Here is a 23,436-nt window from a genome sequence, read left to right on the forward strand (position 1 = left end):
GACAGCTTCCATCAACATATATTAGTTGATAGAAGTAATAGGTGTTGAAGTGATAGAGATATTGGTAGTTCCGATTTTCTAAAAGGCTTGGGCGTATTGATCTAATTGCAGAACTCATAGCCTGATCATTGGGCTGGGATTAAAATCGTGAGAGTATTCTTTATAGGGACAATGCTAGTGTGCACTCCAAATTTGCATACCAATATAAATCATTTTTATTTTTATTTTTTTAAATATTTTTTAAACATCTTTAATCATTAAAAAAATAAAAAAATACAAATCCATGCATGCATCACTAATAGTCACTTTCTTAATCATTAATAAAAAAAATTAAAATATATTAACAGGCATATTTGATAATCATACTATCATTTTCCTTCTCTACAATATGCTAATCCTCGACTCACCTTTTTTTAACCCAATGAGGCGTCCATAAAGTCAAATTTCTTGTTTTTAACTTCGAAACCAAGGTCGGTTTGTTGCTTGGAACAAGTTAAGATTGTCTCAAAATATGACTTAAAAAAGGGTATTAAATTGAATATTAATTGTATTTTGTTAAAACAAACGTTTTAAAATGCAGATAAAAATAGATCCTAAGTATGGTTATAAAGTGTCAAAATAAATAAATAAATAAATTCGTGATTGCTTTCAAAAGCCCAATAATGCCAGAATTTAGTGAGCCGCGCAATGATTTTAAGCCCACAACTGTGTACAATGGATTGATCCATGTGTGCAAATTAGTTCTTTTAGCTTTGATTAATGGAAGGCCCACGAGCGATTTAGTTATGTTATATATTATAGTTCTGAAGTACTATTGTTCACTAATCATTGAATTTCATAAAAAAAAAAAAATTATACATCCATGATATTTTTAAAATTTTATTTCAAATAAAGGACGTTTATATAAATTTGAAATTAAAATCATATGGAAAACTCAAAATTTGATGAAGTGACGTCATCACATTAATTGGTATACGTAAGACGAAGAATAAAATAAGAGTAATGCTAAGTACAAGTTTCAAATAGATAAGTTTTATATATACAAGTGCTTTATAAAAGGGTATATCCCACTAATAAATAATAGTTTTTTCTTTTATTTTTTTAAGGTGGAGTTTATTTTTTTATAAGGACTTACATGTGACTTTTCTATTTAAAATTTATACAGATCATTTCTCGAGAAATAGTTATGTCCATATCGATATTAGAATATAATATATAATATTTTTTCGAGAGACTACAGGAAATGATAAATTATTTACAAAGATGTAATTAGATTATGAGAAACAGTAGTACAGTGGTACTCTTTGTTGGATTGATCGTATTTACATAGCCGAGCAGTCTTATCAGCAACAATTACAAACAAGAATATTATGCCCAGCATCTCGATCTATACAGTTGATTAAAGGTGATGGACGTGCCATATGATATGTGTATGCCAGCCATCGACATTTGTCAAGTTGTGACATATGGAATCTATTTAAGTGTACTAATTAAAAGTAAAGTCGAATATGAATTAATGGAAGTGGGTATCCTATGATAAGAAAATTATAAGCACGTGACAAATAATCTGTACACATTTGCAGTCCTTTCAGAATTATGGAGCACTATTTTCATCAACTTCTACAATTAATTTTTATTCGAGTTTTGTTGGAATTTTTTATCTATCGATTTTATATTGAATAATACTTAGATAATTGTGTAAATATTGTGTATTTATTTTTTTAAAAAATAAAATTAATTATAAAAAAATAAATATTTCATATAGATTTCATAATTATTTATTTTTTTTAAAACATTTACTCACTTAATGACTATAAATATAATTTATCTTCTACTTTATAAGAGAAGAAAAACACTACTCCCAGGAGTAGTGTCATCGATTTTTTGTACCAATTTTTTTTTTTAACGGAAATATTTTTTTAATAAATTTGTAATATTTTATAAATATTTCAAGTGTTTGAAAAATGTTTAAAAGAAAAGCAAAAAATAAACACTTTTTTGACCATTCGATGCGGTGAGAATCCTATGTGAGTGTAGCATCACTCGAACGGTGGAATCTAATATTTTAAAAATTATTTATAATTTTAAAAATAATGACTGATTGACTGATTGATGAACGGTATCACGTTAACAGTACGATATATATGAATATTTAACAATTTATAGGTTAGAATTTGTTTGATTAAGATTTGAATTTATATTCGGGCAATGGGTTGTATCCAAGAGTTGGGCTGCTCTGCTGCCCAAGCAGCCCGCTCAAATTGACTGCATATTTTTTTTTTAATATATTTAAATATTTTTAAAAAAAAAAATCTTAATATAAAATCATTATTGCTATATATATATATATATATATATATTCCATGATGCTTATGAATAAAGCAATCTGGAAGCCATGAACTATTCATTTCATGTCAAATTTCGATCATAAATCTTTAAAATTAAAGAAAATAAACTTATGTTATTTTCTTACAATATATTTCAAAAAAGAATAAACAGATTATTAACAAGAAGATCGGATCGAGAAACTGACAAATGGAAAATTATTAAAAAGACATTAGGAATCATTCGTACACAAGTTGGTCCACGCCATCAACTATTCAGCTTCGTTGTCATCCACAAAAATCTGGAATCAACCCAATCTTAAAGAACATGTGGGTCCCAACACTCATAGCATCTTCCCATGTCATCAGACCCATACCATCCCAAGATGATACTTTCTATGCTTCTATATATAGATGGCCTCACAACGTCTCTCCTCTTCAACTCTATTATATATCTTAGCTTAAAACACAATCACCATTGTTAAAAAGGCCGAGTATGAAACCTTCAGTACAGATCTCCGGCGATGGTTCTCTGGCTGAAGAACCAAAGAGAACTACTGTCGGAGAAAAGCTCAGGCAGGCTAGAGAGGTGGCTGTAACAGCCATAGCCAAGTCCAGGGCTAATTGGGAGGCACGTAGTGTTCCAATTTCCAAAGAACTTGAGAGACGAAAGTGGAGCTACAGAGCTGAAGATCCAATAAGAACTCTGATGTTCTTGGGAGCATGGAGTCACACTTAAACAAATTATTTTTAATCGCAGCTTGCATGAATTCGAGTAGTATTGACTTGGAAGATCAAGTAAAAAGATTTATGAGAAAAATCTCTACATTATGTATGATATATGGAGGTTAGTACTGCAGGGCGGCTCATGTAGAAAGAAATTAATTAATGCACATAATGTATTAATTGAATTCAATATATATAGTTGTATCAACCAGAAATCAAGAGCTAGCTAGCTATGTATAAAATGGGGCCAAAAAAAAAAAAAAAAAAATGAATTGTTGTTGTGTCTTTAATAAAACCTATATCTCATGTGCTTTCATGATGTGTAAAGTGGTTGATGTTTTGGTTAGATCGAATTTCATTTACAAATACAAGAATATATATATATATTATATATACAAAGCTGTCTAGATTTTCAGTGTATATATATATATATATATATATATATACATATTTTTTTTTCCTTTTATAATCAAAACTGAGCCAATTATTAAATGGGAATTATTGGTTCCAAAACGAATTAGTGAAGAAATTACAATAAGAAGAACATAGATCACTCTTCCAAATAAAAAATAGTATCACTTCTCGAACGTACAGGGGAGAAAAAGATATTGCCAGTTACTGGGCCAAAGTCTGCTGCATTATTTGCTTTAACCAAACAGCTGTAAAACCTAAACAGTTCTCAATGACTGTTGCAATTCTACTGATCAAGGATACTTTGGATGCTGCTAAACGAGTGATTAAAGTCATTATCTCTTTATTCACTTCATGATAACATGTTGCTCGTCATGTCTTCCCGATCGAGGGTGATCTAATGTTCCAACTTTTGAGTGCATATAATATTTAGTTAATTAAAGGTCACATCCTAAAATAAAATATTCATGAATTTTATGTTCTCTTTCTTGACACAATGTCTATGGTGGGGCTTCAATTCTATTGAAAGGGCCTAACGACATCTAGTGTAAAAATCTCATAACACAATGTATGATGAGACTCCGTGGGATAATTAGAAGGGTTTTAATACCATCATAAGGGCTTGCAGGGTGCTACCATGGGTCTGAGTCATGGTGGTCCGACGAATCACTCCACTCAAACCTCAAAACCCTCTGGCACGATAGGGCTCATGCCAGTTTGTTAAGGATATGAACGCCCACCCGCTTATCCTGAAACAGGTGGGATATTCACTCATTCAAAGTGAGTCAATAGCCCGAATGTTCTGGAGTTCAAATTTCAAATAGTGGGCAAAACAGTTAGTCTAGGTGATCCTAAGAAGTCCGAAGCTCTATTTAAAAAATTCAGATACGCTAATGAAAGCTCTCGAAGAATTTGGCTCTAAGAAGATTCTTATCATTACTGACTTACGCATCAGAGGCACCCTATCAAACCCCCCAAGCCACCTTACTCTTTGGTTGCAGAAGATCGGGAGTGCATAGTAGTGAAACACGTCTTTAATAGTCTGCTTGTATGAATTTTATGAATTGCAAATATTTTTAAGTGCAAGTAACTATATATATTTTAATCACGATAAATAAAATGTCATAAAGGATGAGAGTGAGGATTACATGACCTGAATTAATCTTGATGATTGAAAAGGGAGTTAGATTTATGCCCTGTTTGGATTTATAGATGGTTTCATCTCATCATTACAACTTTCTCTCAAATTTTCACATAAAATATAATAAATAATTCAACTTTTTCAAATTTCAAAACAATAATAATATTAAAAAGTAATATTCTAATAATATTTAATTCAACTCATCTAAAACTATCTCATCTCATCTCATCTCATCTCACTATCCAAACTGGCTCTTAAAATTTTACAATGAATTTGGGCTTATCTATTGAGTGGAAGCTATATATGATAGTATGAGTGCATGCATGCCCTTAGACTCCAAGGTGGATTGGAAAAATCATGGAAACCCTAACTCAAAGATAGATATTTAATGTTATTAATGTGTGGGAGAATTGCTTGGGATGTTTTACCAGTTGGAGAGGGTACCGCATCATGTAGATTGTGGCGCCCTCGACACCGGGATGATGACCACACGGATCACGCACCCCAATAACTCTCAGTGCTCAAAGTGTGTACAACATACATAAAATGTACAGTAATTTTCGTAACGGTGAAAATAAAAGGGTCTTTCTTTATTAAGTACCAGAATTGTTCATAAAACAGCAAAATAACTTTACAAATATTTTACAGTCTTCCGTCAGATAATTTAAAGAAAGCAAATAACATAATGGAAACAAGTCCCAAAACGCTGAACATAACAGCGACTTAAGCTTTTGGCAGAGTCGGTCTTTCAGGTTCATACTCGGGCTCTGCGTCAAACTCTACGGTACCATAAAACGGAACCGTAGGGTAAACACCACTATGAGATTATAACATCTCAGCAAGTAATTAACTAAAATAACATCCAAGAGATTTAAAACATATTTATACAAACACGTGTTCCTATGCAGACAAATAACAACTTACATTTCTTTCCCAAAAATATCATTTGTATTATTTTACCCCAAAAATCCCATTTTTGTCCCATTCATATTTATTATGAATTCACGCATGCACCATGGTCTCCCCTATGGACCGTCCGCACACCCTGGCTCTCTTCGTCACATCACGGGTAACGTCCGTGCATGAGACTTCGTAACGAGCGATGCTCAGTTTCGCACCTAGCGCGTACATGGCCAAGCATCCTCTAACCTCGCCAGCCAAAGGTCACGGAATCGGTACGAGAGCGTTACCGTCTCGTCTGTTCCCGTCGTCGCCCTGCGACAACTCAGAGGATGTCACGTCAGTCTGTTACGCTTCCGAGTGACCAGAGAAGCTCCACTGAGATAATGCCCCATCTCGGCTTGGGGTCGTGAAACACACGCATCCACACAACAGTATCAATAACCAACAGACTTCGTGACATTACCGCATAATTTAACAAAATGATAATTTATGCATTTCAACAGTTTTATTAGAAAACGCATTTAAATATTTCATTTTACAAGTTCTCAATAAACGCCGAAACACGATTTCATAAATACACCATAGTCCCATCCACTAATCCGGCCCAAGGCCCAATTACATTTAAAATCCCAACAACTTTGACGGCCCAAGACCCATTTTTCACAATACCATTAAAGCCCAACACTTCAACAAATACAATACATTTTCATCAAACCAATAATGTACAAATAAACAACAGTTTATAAAGCCAATAAATATAACAATTTATTTATAAATTTGAGAAATTACAATTAATATTTAAATAAAGAGAAAATTACATACACACGATGAAATTGATAAAAATCTGGAAGATCACGTGAAAGGAAGTGCTGCCAACAGTGGCGACGGCGTCTCACGGCTGAAAACCGTTTCTCTCAACTCACGGGTTGAACAAAACAGATGAAAACTCAACAACAATCCCAACCAAAATACAAGATTTTTGAAAGCACAAAGAGCTCGGCAAACATCACAACACCTCACGGATTTACAAACCAAAAACCCAGAAATTTCAAGAGAAAATTGTTCTCGGATCACACCAAAAATTCCGATTAATTTAACCCAAGCAAAACCAAACACACTCCAATGGAGATCCCCAACCCATGAGAAGCCGTGGTCTACTTATAGGCCAAAAATGGCGGTTCGCATGGCGTGCGTGTCGCACGGTGGAGGAAGGAAATAACGGCAGCATGCCGTGGAGAAAAAGAAATCCTCTTGCGGACGCGTGGCACGGCGGCACTCACGGAAGCCATGCCCATCGCCACCGAGGAGCTTGCGGAAGAGCTAGTGATCGTGCGATGCCACGGGTTGACAGCAAACCTTCAGGGTGCATGCCGAACGACACGAGAGAGTGAGACGTAGGTGGAGGTGGCTCTCGGCTGGGATTTATTTCGGCAGTAGCTGCGTGGAGATCCGGTGGGAGAAGTAGAAATGAAGAAGAAAAAGGAAGAAGAAGAATCGGGAAGAAGATTGCAGAGTGCGGCGCGAGAGAAGGGAAATAAGATGGAGCTAGGGCTCCATCAAAACGACGCCGTTCCACAAATGAGAGACTGGGCTCTCACGGGCCGCACGGCTGGGCCGTGATCCGCACAAGGCCTGGGCCCCCTTGCTGGGCTGGGCCGGATTTCGGGTCACCAAAAAAAATACACACACACACCCACGGCCCACAGAGAAAAACACACACACACACAGCCCAATAAATAATCAAGCAAATAAAAAGCCCAAAAATAAACACAAGTCCAAAAATAAAAACAATACAAATAATAAAAATAACATTCTCTAAATTAAATTAAAATAAAATACCAAAACAAATAACATATTTAATTAATACAATAAAATAACACCTTAAAATAATATGGATAAAAATCAAGTGAAACTAGAGATCTCACATAGATGGTGCAGTTTCTTGCAAAGTGGGCAACGTACACGAGATTAGAGAGAACAGCGTTTTTTGTCCCAGCTCCCGAACCGGCGACTCTAGATCTCCCAAGACCGACCGTCGATTTTTCCTTCCGAGGCGTTTTTTGTGCACTGTTTTTCTCTTTTTACAGTGTTTTCTCTATGTAATTTATTTATGCATTGTCTTTATTTTCAAGAAAACAAAAAAATCCAAAAACATTAGTCCCTTCGGACCTAAGTCCGAAGGGTGTTGTCCCCCCTCCGCTTAGTCGGTGATGTTGGGGTTTGGTTTCTCCATACCCAACCTAGTTGGGTTTGGAGTTTTATGTTTGGTTACTGTGAACTCTGTTGGGAACAGAGGTGTGCTATCTCTTAGACTTCGGTCTTTAGAGATAAGTCGTCTGGACTAGACCATGTCAGTCACAATAGTGTACTGAGATTCTACTAACGTTTGTAATTGACTTGTTGTTTGAAGTCAAAGTTATATGTCCTCTTAAATGAATGGAATGAGATCCTTTTTATCAAAAAAAAGAGAGAACAACACTAATGGTTCGTTACATTATTTCAGTTTGGCATATTCCAAAGGATATTATGAATTCTTACCATACGGCTAAAAGACAAAATTAATTCTAGACGCAGACAACATTTCATCTCGAACCGCACTTTCCAACAAGGGTGGGTCCACTTCGCCCCGCACCATGCAGGTTTCATCCCTATTTTTCATTTAGGCCTTATCATCCTACGAGATACAGATATTTCCAAAACCCAGATTCTTTTGGGTATTGGCCCTGGTTATAACCCAAGTTAATTCGAGATGCACTACACATCGAGCTCTAAGTATAGTCGAGTACCTAGATCTATACTCGAGTGAATAGTCTCACTCTAAAAGACACAAAATTAGAAAGAGTTACTTCAAATGATCTAGCATGTTTAGATGCTCATGATATCTTCAAAGTATCTCAAAATTTTGTAATAATAAAATAGTTTGAGTGAAAATATCTTATTGGGTAAGGAGGAAGAAAAGATCCAATAAAAATATTTCTAAGAATAGGTATTGTATTGGAGTTTGTGAAAGTTAATAGATAAAATTAAAAAGTTGTTTGAATAATATTTTTTAATATTATTTTTATTTTAAAATTTGTAAAAATTGTATTGATTTTTTATGTTTTATTTTGAAGTTTGTAAAAGTTATATTGGTTTTTTTGTTTGAATAATGCAGATTAGATAATGATTAAATAAAAATGCCGAAATTTTGAAAATGAAAAATGATGTATTTGAGTGATGTTTAAGAATGAAATAATGAGAAATTTTGAAAATTTTGATAATTTTAAAAATTTTATAAAGTGAGATAAGATATAGAATACGTTATTTCATATTGTATCTGTGAGGAGATACGATAAGGAGTAATTATTATATACACTTGTAATATTGACATATGGTACGTACTCTCATCTTATTATAAAAGGCATTGTCATTAATAAATAGTGTTTATATTAATAATCTTAATAGCATAGTATCCTAAGAACTTAGGATGAGAATACAAAATTACGCGTGCTTCAAGTTGCGTCCTATCCTACGACACTTGCCCATGCCGCGTCCTAGCCTATCACACTTGCCCAAGGTGCGTCCTATCGTACGACACTTGCCCTTTAATTTGTTTTAGGGTCGATATGAGTTTATTTGTAAATAGTAATAAGTTAAGATATTTGAGTGAGTTTTGTGTAATAGTGTGGTGTTGCGAAAAACGATGACAATAAAGAAAGTATAAACAAGAAATAATCAATCAATCAATCACATGACACAGATTTTATGTGGTTCGACTACGTGCCTCGTCCACAGAGTTATAGATAATTTTATTAACTTGAGAAATCACAAGGTACAATATTTGGGGCGTATTACTGTGCATATCGTACGATCACAGTGTTTAAAACACATATTTATAGGGTTACACGGCAGAAACCCTAATTTCCATTTCCTAGGATATTCGCTTGAGTATCGTATCGAGCACACATCGAGTAAACTCTCTGTTTAGTCTTTTGCTCGAGCCATATATCAAGCGGCTAACGAGCAAACTCTCTGCTTAGACTCCATTCGAGCCATCTGTCAAGTGAGTAACGAGCAAACTCTCTGCTTGGACTGTGCTAGGCTCGAGTGGACTGAGCCAGGCTGCATAAACCCAATATGTGGGTCCCATTTAAAGTAATTTCAAACATGTTACATTTATTTGGAAACAATACAAAAAAAGAAATGATATTTGTAATTTTAGGGCACTCTTTTGAAAAAATGGATAAATCTGAGACCTGCATGAAAAAATTATTTTTTAATGGTGGACCGCACTTTTTTTTAAAGGGAGTGCATAAAGAGTTGCACACCTTAAGACTGTATCTAGTATTATTCATATAAAAAAATATTTTTTGAGGTAAAAATGACATAAAAGGTCATTTGAGGTAGTGTCGTGTCTATGATATATAAGATCAAAGGACAAGGCTATAATTATCTAAAAGTTATATGTATATTTTTACTTTTTTTAAAATTGAAACTACGTTTCACATTATTCGAAAAAGACTAATCTTTTTCCTTAAACAAACTTTTTAGTTTTTTTTTTAAAATTAAAAAGTACTTTAATATATAACAATCAAACAACATAATTTTATCATTAAAATGCTTTTGATCAGATTATTTAAACATTTTTTACTACCCTAATGCAACTCCAAACAGGCCATGCATCCAGGAGGAAACTCATGGCTCGCCTTGGCCTTTTTCAATATTGGCCGTATAATTTGTGGCGCCCCCAATCCCCCTTATATAAATACACAGGGATCGAGACGCCAGGATGGTGACAACACGGTCACACATCCTAACGAAGTGCCAGTGTGTGTACATGCAACAGTGTACAAATAAAATAACGCAGCGGATAGTCAACTAAGTACCAGAATTTATTTACAATCAAACATCAGTAAAGATTTAAATAGCAGTTATACAGTCATCCATAAAATAATTTACAATAGTTCCAGATATACAAACGAGTGATCCCAGATCACTCCTTAGGCAGAGCCGTCTCCTCAGGCTCGCCCTCCTCCTCCTCAGCATCAAAATCTGCGTTACCACAAAATGGTATCGCAGGTAAGTATGACCTCAAATAACAACGTAATATAAAATGCATTAAATGCAACTAACATGCATGCACATGATGAAATATGCAATTTTCTACAAACATCATTTTCCCCGAAAATGATAATTTTCCAACACACGCCAAAATCCCATTTTGACCCAAAATATCCGTAAAACATTTTCCCAGAAAATGATTTACCCAGAAATCCAACTCGCACTATTTTCCCAGAAAATAGTGAAATAATTCCAAATGCACCATGCATTATTTCCATATGCACCATGGCCTCCCCTATGGACCATCCGCACGTCCTGGCTTCGCAGCGGTGCTCAGTTCCGCGCCCAGCGCGTACATGGCCAAGCACCCACACTACGCAACGAGCGATGCCCAGTTCCGCGCCCAGCGCGTACGTGGCCAGACATCCTCTAGTCCCCGCAAGCAGAAGGACCACGGAGTCGGCACGAGACCATCTCGTCCGATCCCATTGTCGCCCGGCGACAATCTAGGGGACGTTACTCAGTATATTCCGCTCCCGAGTAACCAGAGGAGCTCCACCGAGTTAATGCCCCATCTCGGCTTGGGGTCGTGATACACACGCACCAAAAATCCATTCTCACATAAAAACCCAGTTTTCATAAACACATGAACATGAATGCAATACACGAAAACCCAGTTTTCTTTCACAAACATGATCATGCATGAAATAATGAAATGCACATGTACCAACACAATATCCAAACCAACAATTACCAATCCAGTCAAATCCAACCAAACAACTCCAATCACAAATCCATCCGACCCCCGAACTCCTCGGACTCAGTCCGGCATGCCAAAAAATACAGTGAAATGGGTTAGTGCAAAAATACATTTAAATTACGAAAGTTCTTTGGAGAAATACTTACAGTGCAATATAATAATTTCCGGAGGATCACGAAGCTGCAAGTGGTGATGTCTGAGCAACACCACAGTGTAAAATACACTGTGGCCGTGGGTCACAGATACCCACTTTTCAACGAGGACAAACAAAGACCCAAAAATAGTAGGGTATGGCCTAGAGAGGTCGGTGAAGCTAGTGGTGGTGGTGGTTTGCCGTGGGTGGCGGCGCAAGGGCTGGTTTTAGGCCAAAAATGCACAAATCGGAAATGGGCTTGGTGGGGCTTCACCGGTGACGGATCGGAGCTGGGGTTGGGTCCAATGGATTGCCAAGAGGTCGGGGATGAAGTGGTAGAAAGATGGTGGCCGGAGGTGGCGCGACGGCGGCGCAGTGGTGCATGGAACGCCGCGGCTTCAATGGGTTCGTGGTGGTTAACAGCGGCGATGGAGGAGCTGGAAATGGAGGGGGGTGATCGCCGGCGGCAGGGGGAGCGGAGGAGCCGGGCGGTGTTGACCACCGTCGGCGCATGGCGGCGGGCTGGGGGAGAGAGGAATGCACGGCGAGAGAGAGAGAGAGAGAGAGAGAGAGAGAGAGAGAGAGAGAGTCGCGCACCGGGTAGGAAACCGGGAAGAAGAAGAAAAAAAAAAAGAAAAAAAAGAAAAGAAAAGAAGAAAAGAAAAAGAAAAGGAAAAAAAAATAGAGGGAAAAGAAATGAGGTCCAATCCTCATAACTTGGGTCACAAAAATGATCCAACGGAAACGATTTCAAAACCTCAAGTTAAATAAAATAATTTAAACGTAATGGTAAAGTCAAATTGAAATAATTAAATCCCACAGTAATTAAATAAATATTAAAAGCAATTTAAATGCATAACAATAAATAAATATTAAGAAAGCACATAAAAATAATTTTCACCAAATTAAAATCATAGAAATAAACTCATTAAAAATTCAACCAATTTTAAAATACGAGAATAAAATTTAAATAAATAAAAATAATCCTTTAGTAAAAATACACTAAAATGCGGGGTGTTACATCCTCCCCCCATTAAATAAAATTTCGTCCTCGAAATTGGCAAGGTCAACATTAAGACTAAGACAGGAATAACATTCAACTAAGAGCAGACTAAGAACATACCACCAAAATAGTCTGGCAAGGCCACTCTATAAGCAACAAACCCAACCTTCTCTACGATCTGAAAATGGCCAACATATCTTGGACTAAGCTTTCCTTTCTTACCAAAGCGCTTAACGCCTTTCATAGGAGAGACTTTAAGATAAACCCAATCACCTACTTCAAAGGATAAGTCTCTTCTTTTTGTATCTGCGTAACTTTTCTGGCGACTTTGCGCTTCAGCCATCTTCTTCCTGATAAACTGAACTTGATCCTTCATGGAATTCTACTATTGAAAACCTAATAGCCACTTCCAATGTTAACCATCAATAACAAATTGCACAACTAAATGATTAATCTCCAATTACAAGTATCTTCTCAAAATTCAAGTCACTATTAATTCTTCAAATCAGCACAATTTGAACTCCTGACTACAACAAAAATACCACGCTTCTGCTGCGCACTCTGATATTCGCCACATGCATAAAACTTACGTCCTCATGAAACTAACACCAAGAGTACAAGGTGGCTCCATTCCTACTAACCAAAACTCTTATCACAATTTGGTAGAAAAAATACTCTCTCCCAAAACCACGAGTTCTAACTCAAATTCCTCAATTAATTTCTACTGCCTTGATCAAAATCAAATTCTATAAAATACATCCATGATCATTGACAGAAAACCAATATCAACCAACCTCAGCATCCCAAATTAAAAAATAAGCAACCTCAACCCAAAATACATCCGTCTCATCTACGATAAGGAACATACTTTGAAAGACTCAATTCCAACCTAGCGAATCAAAAAGAGTGCCTAGAGACTTCTACCTAACAACCTAAACCCAAAAGCTCATCATCTACATTCTAAACAACATCTAATCTAACGGTGACTAAACTCACAACGAACCACCATTGACTTCACCAAAACATTAACAAAACCTCCTTGGTAACTCGCCCACCTATTTCTACTCCAATAAGCTAGTATTAACACAACTAGTTCCTTCAATAGCACATCACTATTAAACCTCAGGGCAAACCATACTGATCAAATCTTCAATCTACCAAAAGCCATTGCAAAGCACCCAAGGATCCTAATGCTTTATTACCCCCACATACTTGATCATATTATCCACTGTTGATGCCTAAGCTTCAATTTCGAATATCTTTTCATACACCATACATGACATCCCATCAATCTCTCTTCAAGTTAAATAACAATGTCCTTCATTCAACCAACTAGATGCTCAAACTCCAAAAGAAAGTATAGCCTCAAAAATTTAAATTCCTAGGTAACCTCAAGTCACAATTAATTCCTGAAGATAATCACAATAACTATTCCCAACCATGATTCATTGAGTAACCCACTTCAATTGCACACTTCGATCGACTCACCAAAAACTCCAAGCCAAGGTCTCTTGAATTACTACTATTGTGTTGACTCCTCTTCCACACCAACCAAAACTACTTCTTCCAAACCAAATGAGACTAGGACCTATACTCTCCGAAATCCATAACCACTCACCACTACTATACATCAATCTTACGCACCCTTAGCCAAAACCAATAATCCTCCAAACGTGCATGTGATCATCATTACCATTTCCATCACTAAACCTATATCCTCGAAATCAATAAGAATCATTTCTTAAATCATCACCATCTATTATCCTTAAAATTGATATAGATTAAATCATTAACCTGTCACTGTAACCTCAAGCTAAAAACAATTATTAACCGAACTAGATCAACATCCTCCATCTCCAAAGAAATTCTCCCCTAAAAAAATTCTCATATCAGTAACTCAACTCAGATCAATCCTATTTTAATTCAGCCATTCAACTCTGCAATTCTAAAACCTTAACCCAGATATAAATCATTTCCTGAAATCCTCAAGATCGATGAACTCAAATCTAAAACATTCGCCTTATAAAACTTGTAAATTCTAAAACCCCAAATGTTATCAAATTGCTTATCGAGGTCGGCAAGATCAAAAACTTCTAGTCTAAGTAATCTCTTAATTGCTTGTTGAACCTACCAGCTTAAATCCCATTAACTTATTTTCTAAAAAACTATGGGGCCACAAACCTTAGATGAACTTCTCATAAATCTAACATTGACATTCGTTGAACTTACAACCTCCTACCCCAAAGACTCATTACCTAAATTCTACGGAACCTAAATCCTCAATTATCCTAAGCAATTAAAAATTATTCCCCTCCTTAGCAGCAACTTGAGTACCTAATCCAAAGAGTCCACCCAGACCCTGATGTTCAAGCCTTGATATTAAAACAACCAATCACCAAGAGTTCAGGCCTACTATACCAATGTTTAAGCCTAACAATGGCCTTCTCAGTCGTACCATCTTCCTGTCATAACATAACCCTTAACCCGCCTTTCAATTTCGAACAAAACAAAATAAAATAAAATTCCATAAATAAAATAACATACGACAAAATGCATAAAACCAATGAAGTAGTTCACCATAAAATAAATATAACAATAAAATAATCCGCCATAAAATAAAACAATTAAATTAAAATGACATACAAATAAATAAATAAACAACAGAATTATTATACAATAAAATAAATAAAGCCAATAAAACCATACTCAACCAAAGGTAAACACTAATTAAAGCAATAAAATCAAATAAATCAAATAACATCAGTTAACATAAAATAAAATAGCAATAAACTCATAATATAAAATAAATAACTTAACTTACACCACTTAAACAAAAATTTTATTATTTTAAAATAATAATAAAAATAATTTTCTGGTACAATCCTAAGGGACATGTGGTTTTACCCAGAGCCGAACTGCTCTGATACCACCTGTGGCGCCCCCAATCCCCCTTATATAAATACACAGGGATCGAGATGCCAGGATGGTGACAACACGGTCACACATCCCAACGAAGTGCCAGTGTGTGTACATGCAACAGTGTACAAATAAAATAACGCAACGGATAGTCAACTAAGTACCAGAATTTATTTACAATCAAACATCAGTAAAGATTTAAATAGCAGTTATACAATCATCCATAAAATAATTTACAATAGTTCCAGATATACAAACGAGTGATCCCAGATCACTCCTCAGGCAGAGCCGTCTCCTCAGGCTCGCCCTCCTCCTCCTCAGCATCAAAATCTGCGTTACCACAAAATGGTATCGCAGGTAAGTATGACCTCAAATAACAACGTAATATAAAATGCATTAAATGCAACTAACATGCATGCACATGATTTTCCACAAACATCATTTTCCCCGAAAATGATAATTTTCCAACACACGCCAAAATCCCATTTTGACCCAAAATATCCGTAAAACATTTTCCCAGAAAATGATTTATCCAGAAATCCAACTCGCACTATTTTCCCAGAAAATAGTGAAATAATTCCAAATGCACCATGCATTATTTCCATATGCACCATGGCCTCCCCTATGGACCATCCGCACGTCCTGGCTTCGCAGCGGTGCTCAGTTCTGCGCCCAGCGCGTACATGGCCAAGCACCCACACTACGCAACGAGCGATGCCCAGTTCCGCGCCCAGCACGTACGTGGCCAGACATCCTCTAGTCCCCGCCAGCAGAAGGACCACGGAGTCGGCACGAGACCATCTCGTCCGATCCCATTGTCGCCCGGCGACAATCCAGGGGACGTTACTCAGTATATTCCGCTCCCGAGTAACCAGAGGAGCTCCACCGAGTTAATGCCCCATCTCGGCTTGGGGTCGTGATACACACGCACCAAAAATCCATTCTCACATAAAAACCCAGTTTTCATAAACACATGAACATGAATGCAATACACAAAAACCCAGTTTTCTTTTACAAACATGATCATGCATGAAATAATGAAATGCACATGTACCAACACAATATCCAAACCAACAATTACCAATCCAGTCAAATCCAACCAAACAACTCCAATCACAAATCCATCCGACCCCCGAACTCCTCGGACTCAGTCCGGCATTCCAAAAAATACAGTGAAATGGGTTAGTGTAAAAATACATTTAAATTACGAAAGTTCTTTGGAGAAATACTTACAGTGCAATATAATAATTTCCGGAGGATCACGAAGCTGCAAGTGGTGATGTCTGAGCAACACCACAGTGTAAAATACACTGTGGCCGTGGGTCACAGATACCCACTTTTCAACGAGGACAAACGAAGACCCAAAAATGGTAGGGTATGGCCTAGAGAGGTCGGTGAAACTAGTGGTGGTGGTGGTTTGCCGTGGGTGGCGGCGCAAGGGGTGGTTTTAGGCCAAAAATGCACAAATCGGAAATGGGCTTGGTGGGGCTTCACCGGTGACGGATCGGAGCTGGGGTTGGGTCCAATGGGTTGCCAAGAGGTCGGGGATGAAGTGGTAGAAAGATGGTGGCCGGAGGTGGCGCGACGGCGGCGCAGTGGTGCATGGAACGCCGCGGCTTCAATGGGTTCGTGGTGGTTAACAGCGGCGATGGAGGAGCTGGAAATGGAGGGGGGTGATCGCCGGCGGCAGGGGGAGCGGAGGAGCCGGGCGGTGTTGACCACCGTCGGCGCATGGCGGCGGGCTGGGGGAGAGAGGAATGCACGGCGAGAGAGAGAGAGAGAGAGAGAGAGAGAGAGAGAGAGTCGCGCACCGGGTAGGAAACCGGGAAGAAGAAGAAAAAAAAAACAAAAAAAAGAAAAGAAAAGAAGAAAAGAAAAAGAAAAGGAAAAGAAAAATAGAGGGAAAAGAAATGAGGTCCAATCCTCATAACTTGGGTCACAAAAATGATCCAACGGAAACGATTTCAAAACCTCAAGTTAAATAAAATAATTTAAACGTAATGTTAAAGTCAAATTGAAATAATTAAATTCCACAGTAATTAAATAAATATTAAAAGCAATTTAAATGCATAACAATAAATAAATATTAAGAAAGCACATAAAAATAATTTTCACCAAATTAAAATCATAGAAATAAACTCATTAAAAATCCAACCAATTTTAAAATACGAGAATAAAATTTAAATAAATAAAAATAATCCTTTAGTAAAAATACACTAAAATGCAGGATGTTACATAATTAATTAACTTGGATCTCAAGTCTTGAAAATTAAAAACTAGTACTTGAGTCTCAATATATAATGTCTTCAAGAAGTCAAAAGATACAAACTACAAGTAGTGTGTCCTGATCATCCATTGTTTAAAAAGTTTGAAAGGAAATCAATTTTATGGTATCTTGTCAATATGGATATTAATTGGCAAATAAATTTGTGCGGAGATAAAATCAGCAATTATTTTGTGGACCTCAATGCATGAATCCATAAGTGAAAATGTACATTTTTTTAGACTTTTCTAAAGTCACAAATTAATAAATTAAGGGGTTGAAAAATAGAGGAATGTAATTTATTACTAAAATTTGCTTATATGTATTAATTAAGTATGAAAAGCAAGTGGGGTTTTGGTTTTGTAATAAGTACAACATTTGAAAAAGAGATAAAAAAATAAATATACAAGTCGCTCATCCCATTTATATCAAACGAGTTAAACGAGTTGAAGATGGTTGAAATGGGTTAAATGAGTTATCTCTAGGTTAACTCAATAAAAATTACTAAATGGATTCAGTGGGTCGTGTCGTGTTATCTGTTAATTAAAATAGGTTAGATTCGGATTTTAAAGTCTGATCCGTTTAATTAAACAGATCAAGTTCGGATTGATCCATATAATATAATATTTATGACTTAACATGACACGAATACAATCTGCAAATATGAATTATTGTACCTCTATATAGCGTAAATCAAATCTTACCATATAAACAACATATGAAGATGTATTTTTCTCTCTGATTGACAAGTTTAACTGTCGATATATTAATATCATTTGAATTTTTCTATACAATCTTAATAACCAGGCTTTGGTAATTAGACAGTACATTACTTCACCCAAATGGGTGGAACGATTACTTCCACGTAATCAGTTGACTTTAAACTCTTTATTGGCAGTTCGACATATACTATTTCTACTGATCTAGCTAGTACCTTAATCTCGACGAAACAGTTTGGTTTATTTAGCTAGTACAACCACTTTTATAACAAGCAGATAATATTCTCCGTTACCAGGCATGCACTAATGTCGTCCATATTATATAATATCGATCGCACCATCTTTTTCTTTTAGTTTTTGTTTAATTCCTGAAAGAGTAAAGTTATTAGATAAAGTCTTAGGTTGTGTAAGATTTACACATTTTATTTTAAAAAAATATGAAATTCGTCACTAAATTTACTTTTTTTTCTCACAGAATGCGTAAGAGTTGCATATTTAAAAACTATAAAAATAATTTCTCTTACTAAAAATAGAAAAATAGATAATACTATTTAGCCATATAATTTTATCCCCTAACTTTGATCTCTCGTATATTTTATTTTATTTATTTTTATTAATTAAGAAAGTGATTATTAATGAATTTATATATATTTTTTAAATATTTAAAGATAATTTAAAAAATATTTAAAAGAAAAAATAATATAATTTCGATGACAATTTTGAAAACGTAAATTCATGGAGCTTACTAGAGCACTTTGGACAAATTCCACATGACACGTAAGCGTCAGACTCGCATGTCGAACGCATATTGATGTCTGCAGGTGTAGCACGAGACGGTCGAGCAAAAAAGTTTTTATTTTTATTTTTTTCATTCAATTTTTTTATATTTTTAAATTTTATTTTTAAAAAAATTTACAACGTCATTAATTTTTTTTAATTACTAAATAAAAAAAAAATTGTCGTAACTGATCCAACTGTCGGTATATTAGCATTTTTGGATGCCTATATAAGCCCGTATCTTGCCAAACATGTACTACCCAACTCATTATTAAGATATCGATAAACAATGGCCAGACGTACTACTGCTTTCCTTATCTTTCTGGTTTCAGCTCTGAAACTCAGCCTGGTGGTCATGGCCACTACTGCTGGTGATCACAATTGTCAACCAATCGTCGCCGGTGATACTGACCGGATTCAGTTTGCTCTTAATCTGGAGTTCCTCGAAGCAGAGTTTTTCCTGAATGGTGCAATTGGTAGAGGACTTGACAGCATCGCTCCATCTCTGGCTAGGGGTGGTCCTCCTCCGATCGGTGCTAGGAAGGCCAATCTCGAACCTTTAGTCGCTAAAATAATCGAGGAGTTCGGTTATCAAGAAGTTGGTCATCTCAGGTACTATTTATATATACCGATACCACATGATACTTGTTAAGTTTTAAAAGTATTCTCAGATTTATCGTGGTGCCTTTTTCCGATTTGCTGGAAACTTAAACCCTTTATGAACAGTGCATGAAGGGGTATCCGTTTCTTCCATCATGTAATTGTCGGTTTTTCCATGCATTCATGAAATTATTGTTGTTGTTCGTTGATTAGAATGTCTCTTAATTTAACAGATTGATGATGATTTTTCAGGGCTATAATTACTAGTAGAATAGGAGGGATTCCAAGGCCGCTGCTGAACCTCAGCGTTCAGAATTTTGCAAACGTATTTGACAATGCAGTCGGTTTCAAATTGATCCCTCCATTTGACCCTTACGCTGACACAACCCGCTATCTCTTAGCATCGTATGTGATTCCCTATGTAGGATTAGTGGGTTATGTTGGCACCATTCCAAGTCTTGTCAGAGCAACTTCTCGAAGTGTAAGAGTCTTATCTATCACTATCCGGGATCTCTGCAACATGCATGAATCCTTTAAATTCTAAGTATATGTATTTTTGGTACGCAGTTGGTTGCTTCGCTTCTGGGCGTGGAGGCAGGACAGGACGCGGTCATAAGAACACTACTGTACGAGAGAGCCAACCAAACTGTGCGGCCATACAACCTTACGGTGGCCGAATTCACAAACCGTATCTCAGGGCTTAGGAACAAGCTGGCCGCATGTGGCATCAAAGACGAAGGCATCCTGGTTCCTCTATCTCTTGGAGCAGAGAATCGTACGAACAGTAACATCCTGTCTGCTGATCCTAATTCTCTTTCATATGCTCGGACGCCACCGGAGATATTAAGGATAGTGTACGGAAGTGGCAGTGAGCGTATACCTGGTGGGTTTTTCCCTAATGGTGGAGGTGGGGACATCGCAAGGAGGTATCTTCCCAGAGCTTAATTAGGAGCTTCCTATAGTTCTGGCCGGGATGGGATGCTTTCTAATTGGTAGTTTTATTGCATGGTATGGAACCAGCTGAAATTTACAATAAAGATCAATCAATAAATTGATGGTTAAAAGGAATAAATCATTAAATTAATGTTTGTAGTTTCTACAATATTGCAATTACGAGCCATGATCAAGAAATCCCAATATATTATATTTTGCTGAGTAAATTAAGCACTCCCTACTATATATATATATATATATGTCAATTATATTAATGTTGCTGCCGTTGCGTATATACATATTGGAAATGGTTAAAGAAAAAGTTGCCCACCAAACGGCGCCCGTTACTTAAAATGATCAAATTTTTAAAATTAACCATTTGTTGGAAGTTTTATGTTATATATTAATTTGAGTAACAATACGTATCGATTTGTGTAATAATACGTATCGATCTCATAATGGATTAAAGAGTATGGGTCGACTCATAACATTTAATGTTGTCCAAAATAAAGTAACAATAAATAATCTCTAATTCAAAAGTTATATTTTATGATCTATCTCCGATCAACTCTTACCTAAAAAATCAGATTAATGAATATTTTAAGGAATCTCAGATTTTCAAATTCAGTCTTTGTCACAAAGTACATATGACTTGAGTGTAAGTACTACAGATGAAGTTGATCATCAGTCGGGGGAGATCAAGTTGGTTTTCACGGAAAACAACATGTCGTCGTGAGATAAACCGCTGATTAGTGGCAATATCTAAGAGCTTGTAATCTTTGATACCAAAAAGGTTTCTAAGGAATATACATTTGCAAGTTTTAGGGTCAAATTTGGTTTGAGACCTATATATGTAATATGTAAAAGAAAAGCACATACGACCAAAGGTTCTCAAATGGACATAAGAAGGAGAAGGCCGAAATAACATCATGTCGAAAGGAGACTTGTGTTTCAAGACAGGAGCTGGTAGCCTATTAATGATATGAGTGGTTATTAGGACAACATCACCCCAAAATTTGAGAGGCATATGTGACTGAGACTGAAACAGTAGGGCTCGAGCTATATTCATAATGTGTTGATGTTTTCTTTACACAACAGAATTTTGTTGTGGAGTTTCAACACAACTATGTTGATGAATGACCCCTTTAGAATTTTGAAATGGGGTCGAAGAAATTTCACACTACAAGAAATTAGGTCTTTTCCAGCTATTTTAAAATCGCCGCAACAAAAATCGCCGCAAATAGACCTTATTCATGGCGATTTCCAAGTCATTGCTGAATTGCAATGCGAATTTGGAAAATGAATTTAGTCTTTATTTTTTGCGGCGATCTTTTTACTTTTTGCGGCGATTTTTGTCGCCGCCAAAAACTTTTTTAAACTTTATTTTCGTCGATTAGGAAAATCGCCGTAATATATACCATTTGCGGCGAATATTGTCATGCGTCGAGGCTGTAATATATACCATTTGCGGCGAATTTGTTTCCCTCCAGTTGCTACCCACTCCCCCCATCTTTCCCCAATCCCTCTTCTCCCTCTAGCCTTTGCCATGCACAACTCGTCGCCAATGACCCTACCACGCCACCGCCACCTCACCTGGACGTCCACCCCCTCTTCTCCCCCAGTCCCGACTCTAATCTATTTCTGGCCTCACCTCTCTCTCTCTCTCTCTCTCTCTCTCTCTCTCTCTCTCTCGGATTTCTCTAAATCGCCGCCTCTAGGGGCCTCGTTCGCCAGTACCCACACCTTTGTTGCCGTCGCTAGTCTAGCAACCCGAGGCCCTCCCTCTCTCCCTTGCTCTGTTCGCAATCCACGGCCTCGACGCGATTTACTAGTCTACCACTCCCTTGTGAGTTTCGCTTCTTCTTGTAGTATGTCAAGGTCGCACAGGCATGGAAGAATTTAAGAAACCGTTCTTTACATGTATTTGTCACAAATTTTTAAAGCATATTTTCAGAAAAACAATGTGGTTTCAATTTCTTGGAAAGGCTAGAGAGGTGGCTGTAACAGCCATAGCCAAGTCCAGGGCTAATTGGGAGGCACGTAGTGTTCCAATTTCCAAAGAACTTGAGAGACGAAAGTGGAGCTACAGAGCCGAAGATCCAATAAGAACTCTGATGTTCTTGGGAGCATGGAGTCACACTTAAAACAAATTATTTTTAATCGCAGCTTGCATGAATTCGAGTAGTATTGACTTGGAAGATCAAGTAAAAAGATTTATGAGAAAAATCTCTACATTATGTATGATATATGGAGGTTAGTACTGCAGGGCGGCTCATGTAGCAAGAAATTAATTAATGCACATAATGTATTAATTGAATTCAATATATATAGTTGTATCAACCAGAAATCAAGAGCTAGCTAGCTATGTATAAAATGGGGCCAAAAAAAAAACAAAAAATGAAATGTTGTCGTCTCTTTAATAAAACCTATATCTCATGTGTTTTGATGATGTGTAAAGTGGTTGATGTTTTGGTTAGATCGAATTTCATTTACAAATACAAGAATATATATATATATATATATTATATATAAAGCTGTCTAGATTTTCAGTGTGTGTGTATATATATATATATTTTCCCTTTCTAATCAAAACTGAGCCAATTATTCAATGGGAATTACAGGTTCCAAAACGAATTAGTGAAGAAATGACAATAAGAAGAACATAGATCACTCTTCCAAATAAAAAATAGTATCACTTCTCGAACGTACAGGGGAAAAATAGATATTGCCAGTTACTAGGCCAAAGTCTGCTGCATTATTTGCTTTAACCAAACAACTGTAAAACCT

At 36.4% G+C, this 23,436-nt stretch overlaps 1 protein-coding gene and 1 long non-coding RNA gene across 2 annotated transcripts; both read left to right on the forward strand.

The window, feature by feature from the left end:
* The first annotated feature begins 2,749 nt into the window (after positions 1-2,749).
* On the forward strand, positions 2,750-23,163 carry LOC121259331. Its single transcript, XR_005939565.1, has 2 exons — positions 2,750-2,913; positions 22,644-23,163. It is a non-coding gene; the product is annotated as an uncharacterized LOC121259331 (long non-coding RNA).
* LOC121259330 (desiccation-related protein PCC13-62-like) lies at positions 19,379-20,876 on the forward strand. Its single transcript, XM_041160879.1, has 3 exons — positions 19,379-19,728; positions 19,969-20,197; positions 20,284-20,876. The coding sequence occupies exons 1-3, from the start codon at positions 19,406-19,408 to the stop codon at positions 20,659-20,661; spliced, it is 930 nt and encodes a 309-aa protein (XP_041016813.1). The 5' UTR covers positions 19,379-19,405; the 3' UTR covers positions 20,662-20,876.
* Positions 23,164-23,436: the final 273 nt, after the last annotated feature.

Source organism: Juglans microcarpa x Juglans regia, chromosome 4D (genome assembly GCF_004785595.1).
Source record: "Juglans microcarpa x Juglans regia isolate MS1-56 chromosome 4D, Jm3101_v1.0, whole genome shotgun sequence".
In the NCBI taxonomy this organism is placed as follows: domain Eukaryota; kingdom Viridiplantae; phylum Streptophyta; class Magnoliopsida; order Fagales; family Juglandaceae; genus Juglans; species Juglans microcarpa x Juglans regia.

What these genes read in the sequence shown, in the direction of transcription:
- LOC121259330 (XM_041160879.1), top strand. Translation starts at nt 19,406, where the DNA reads ATGGCCAGACGTACTACTGCTTTCCTTATCTTTCTGGTTTCAGCTCTG. An exon ending in CAAGAAGTTGGTCATCTCAG is followed by an intron (nt 19,729 to 19,968) that starts GTACTATTTATA and finishes ATGATTTTTCAG; the next exon opens with GGCTATAATTACTAGTAGAA. An exon ending in TCAGAGCAACTTCTCGAAGT is followed by an intron (nt 20,198 to 20,283) that starts GTAAGAGTCTTA and finishes TTTGGTACGCAG; the next exon opens with TTGGTTGCTTCGCTTCTGGG.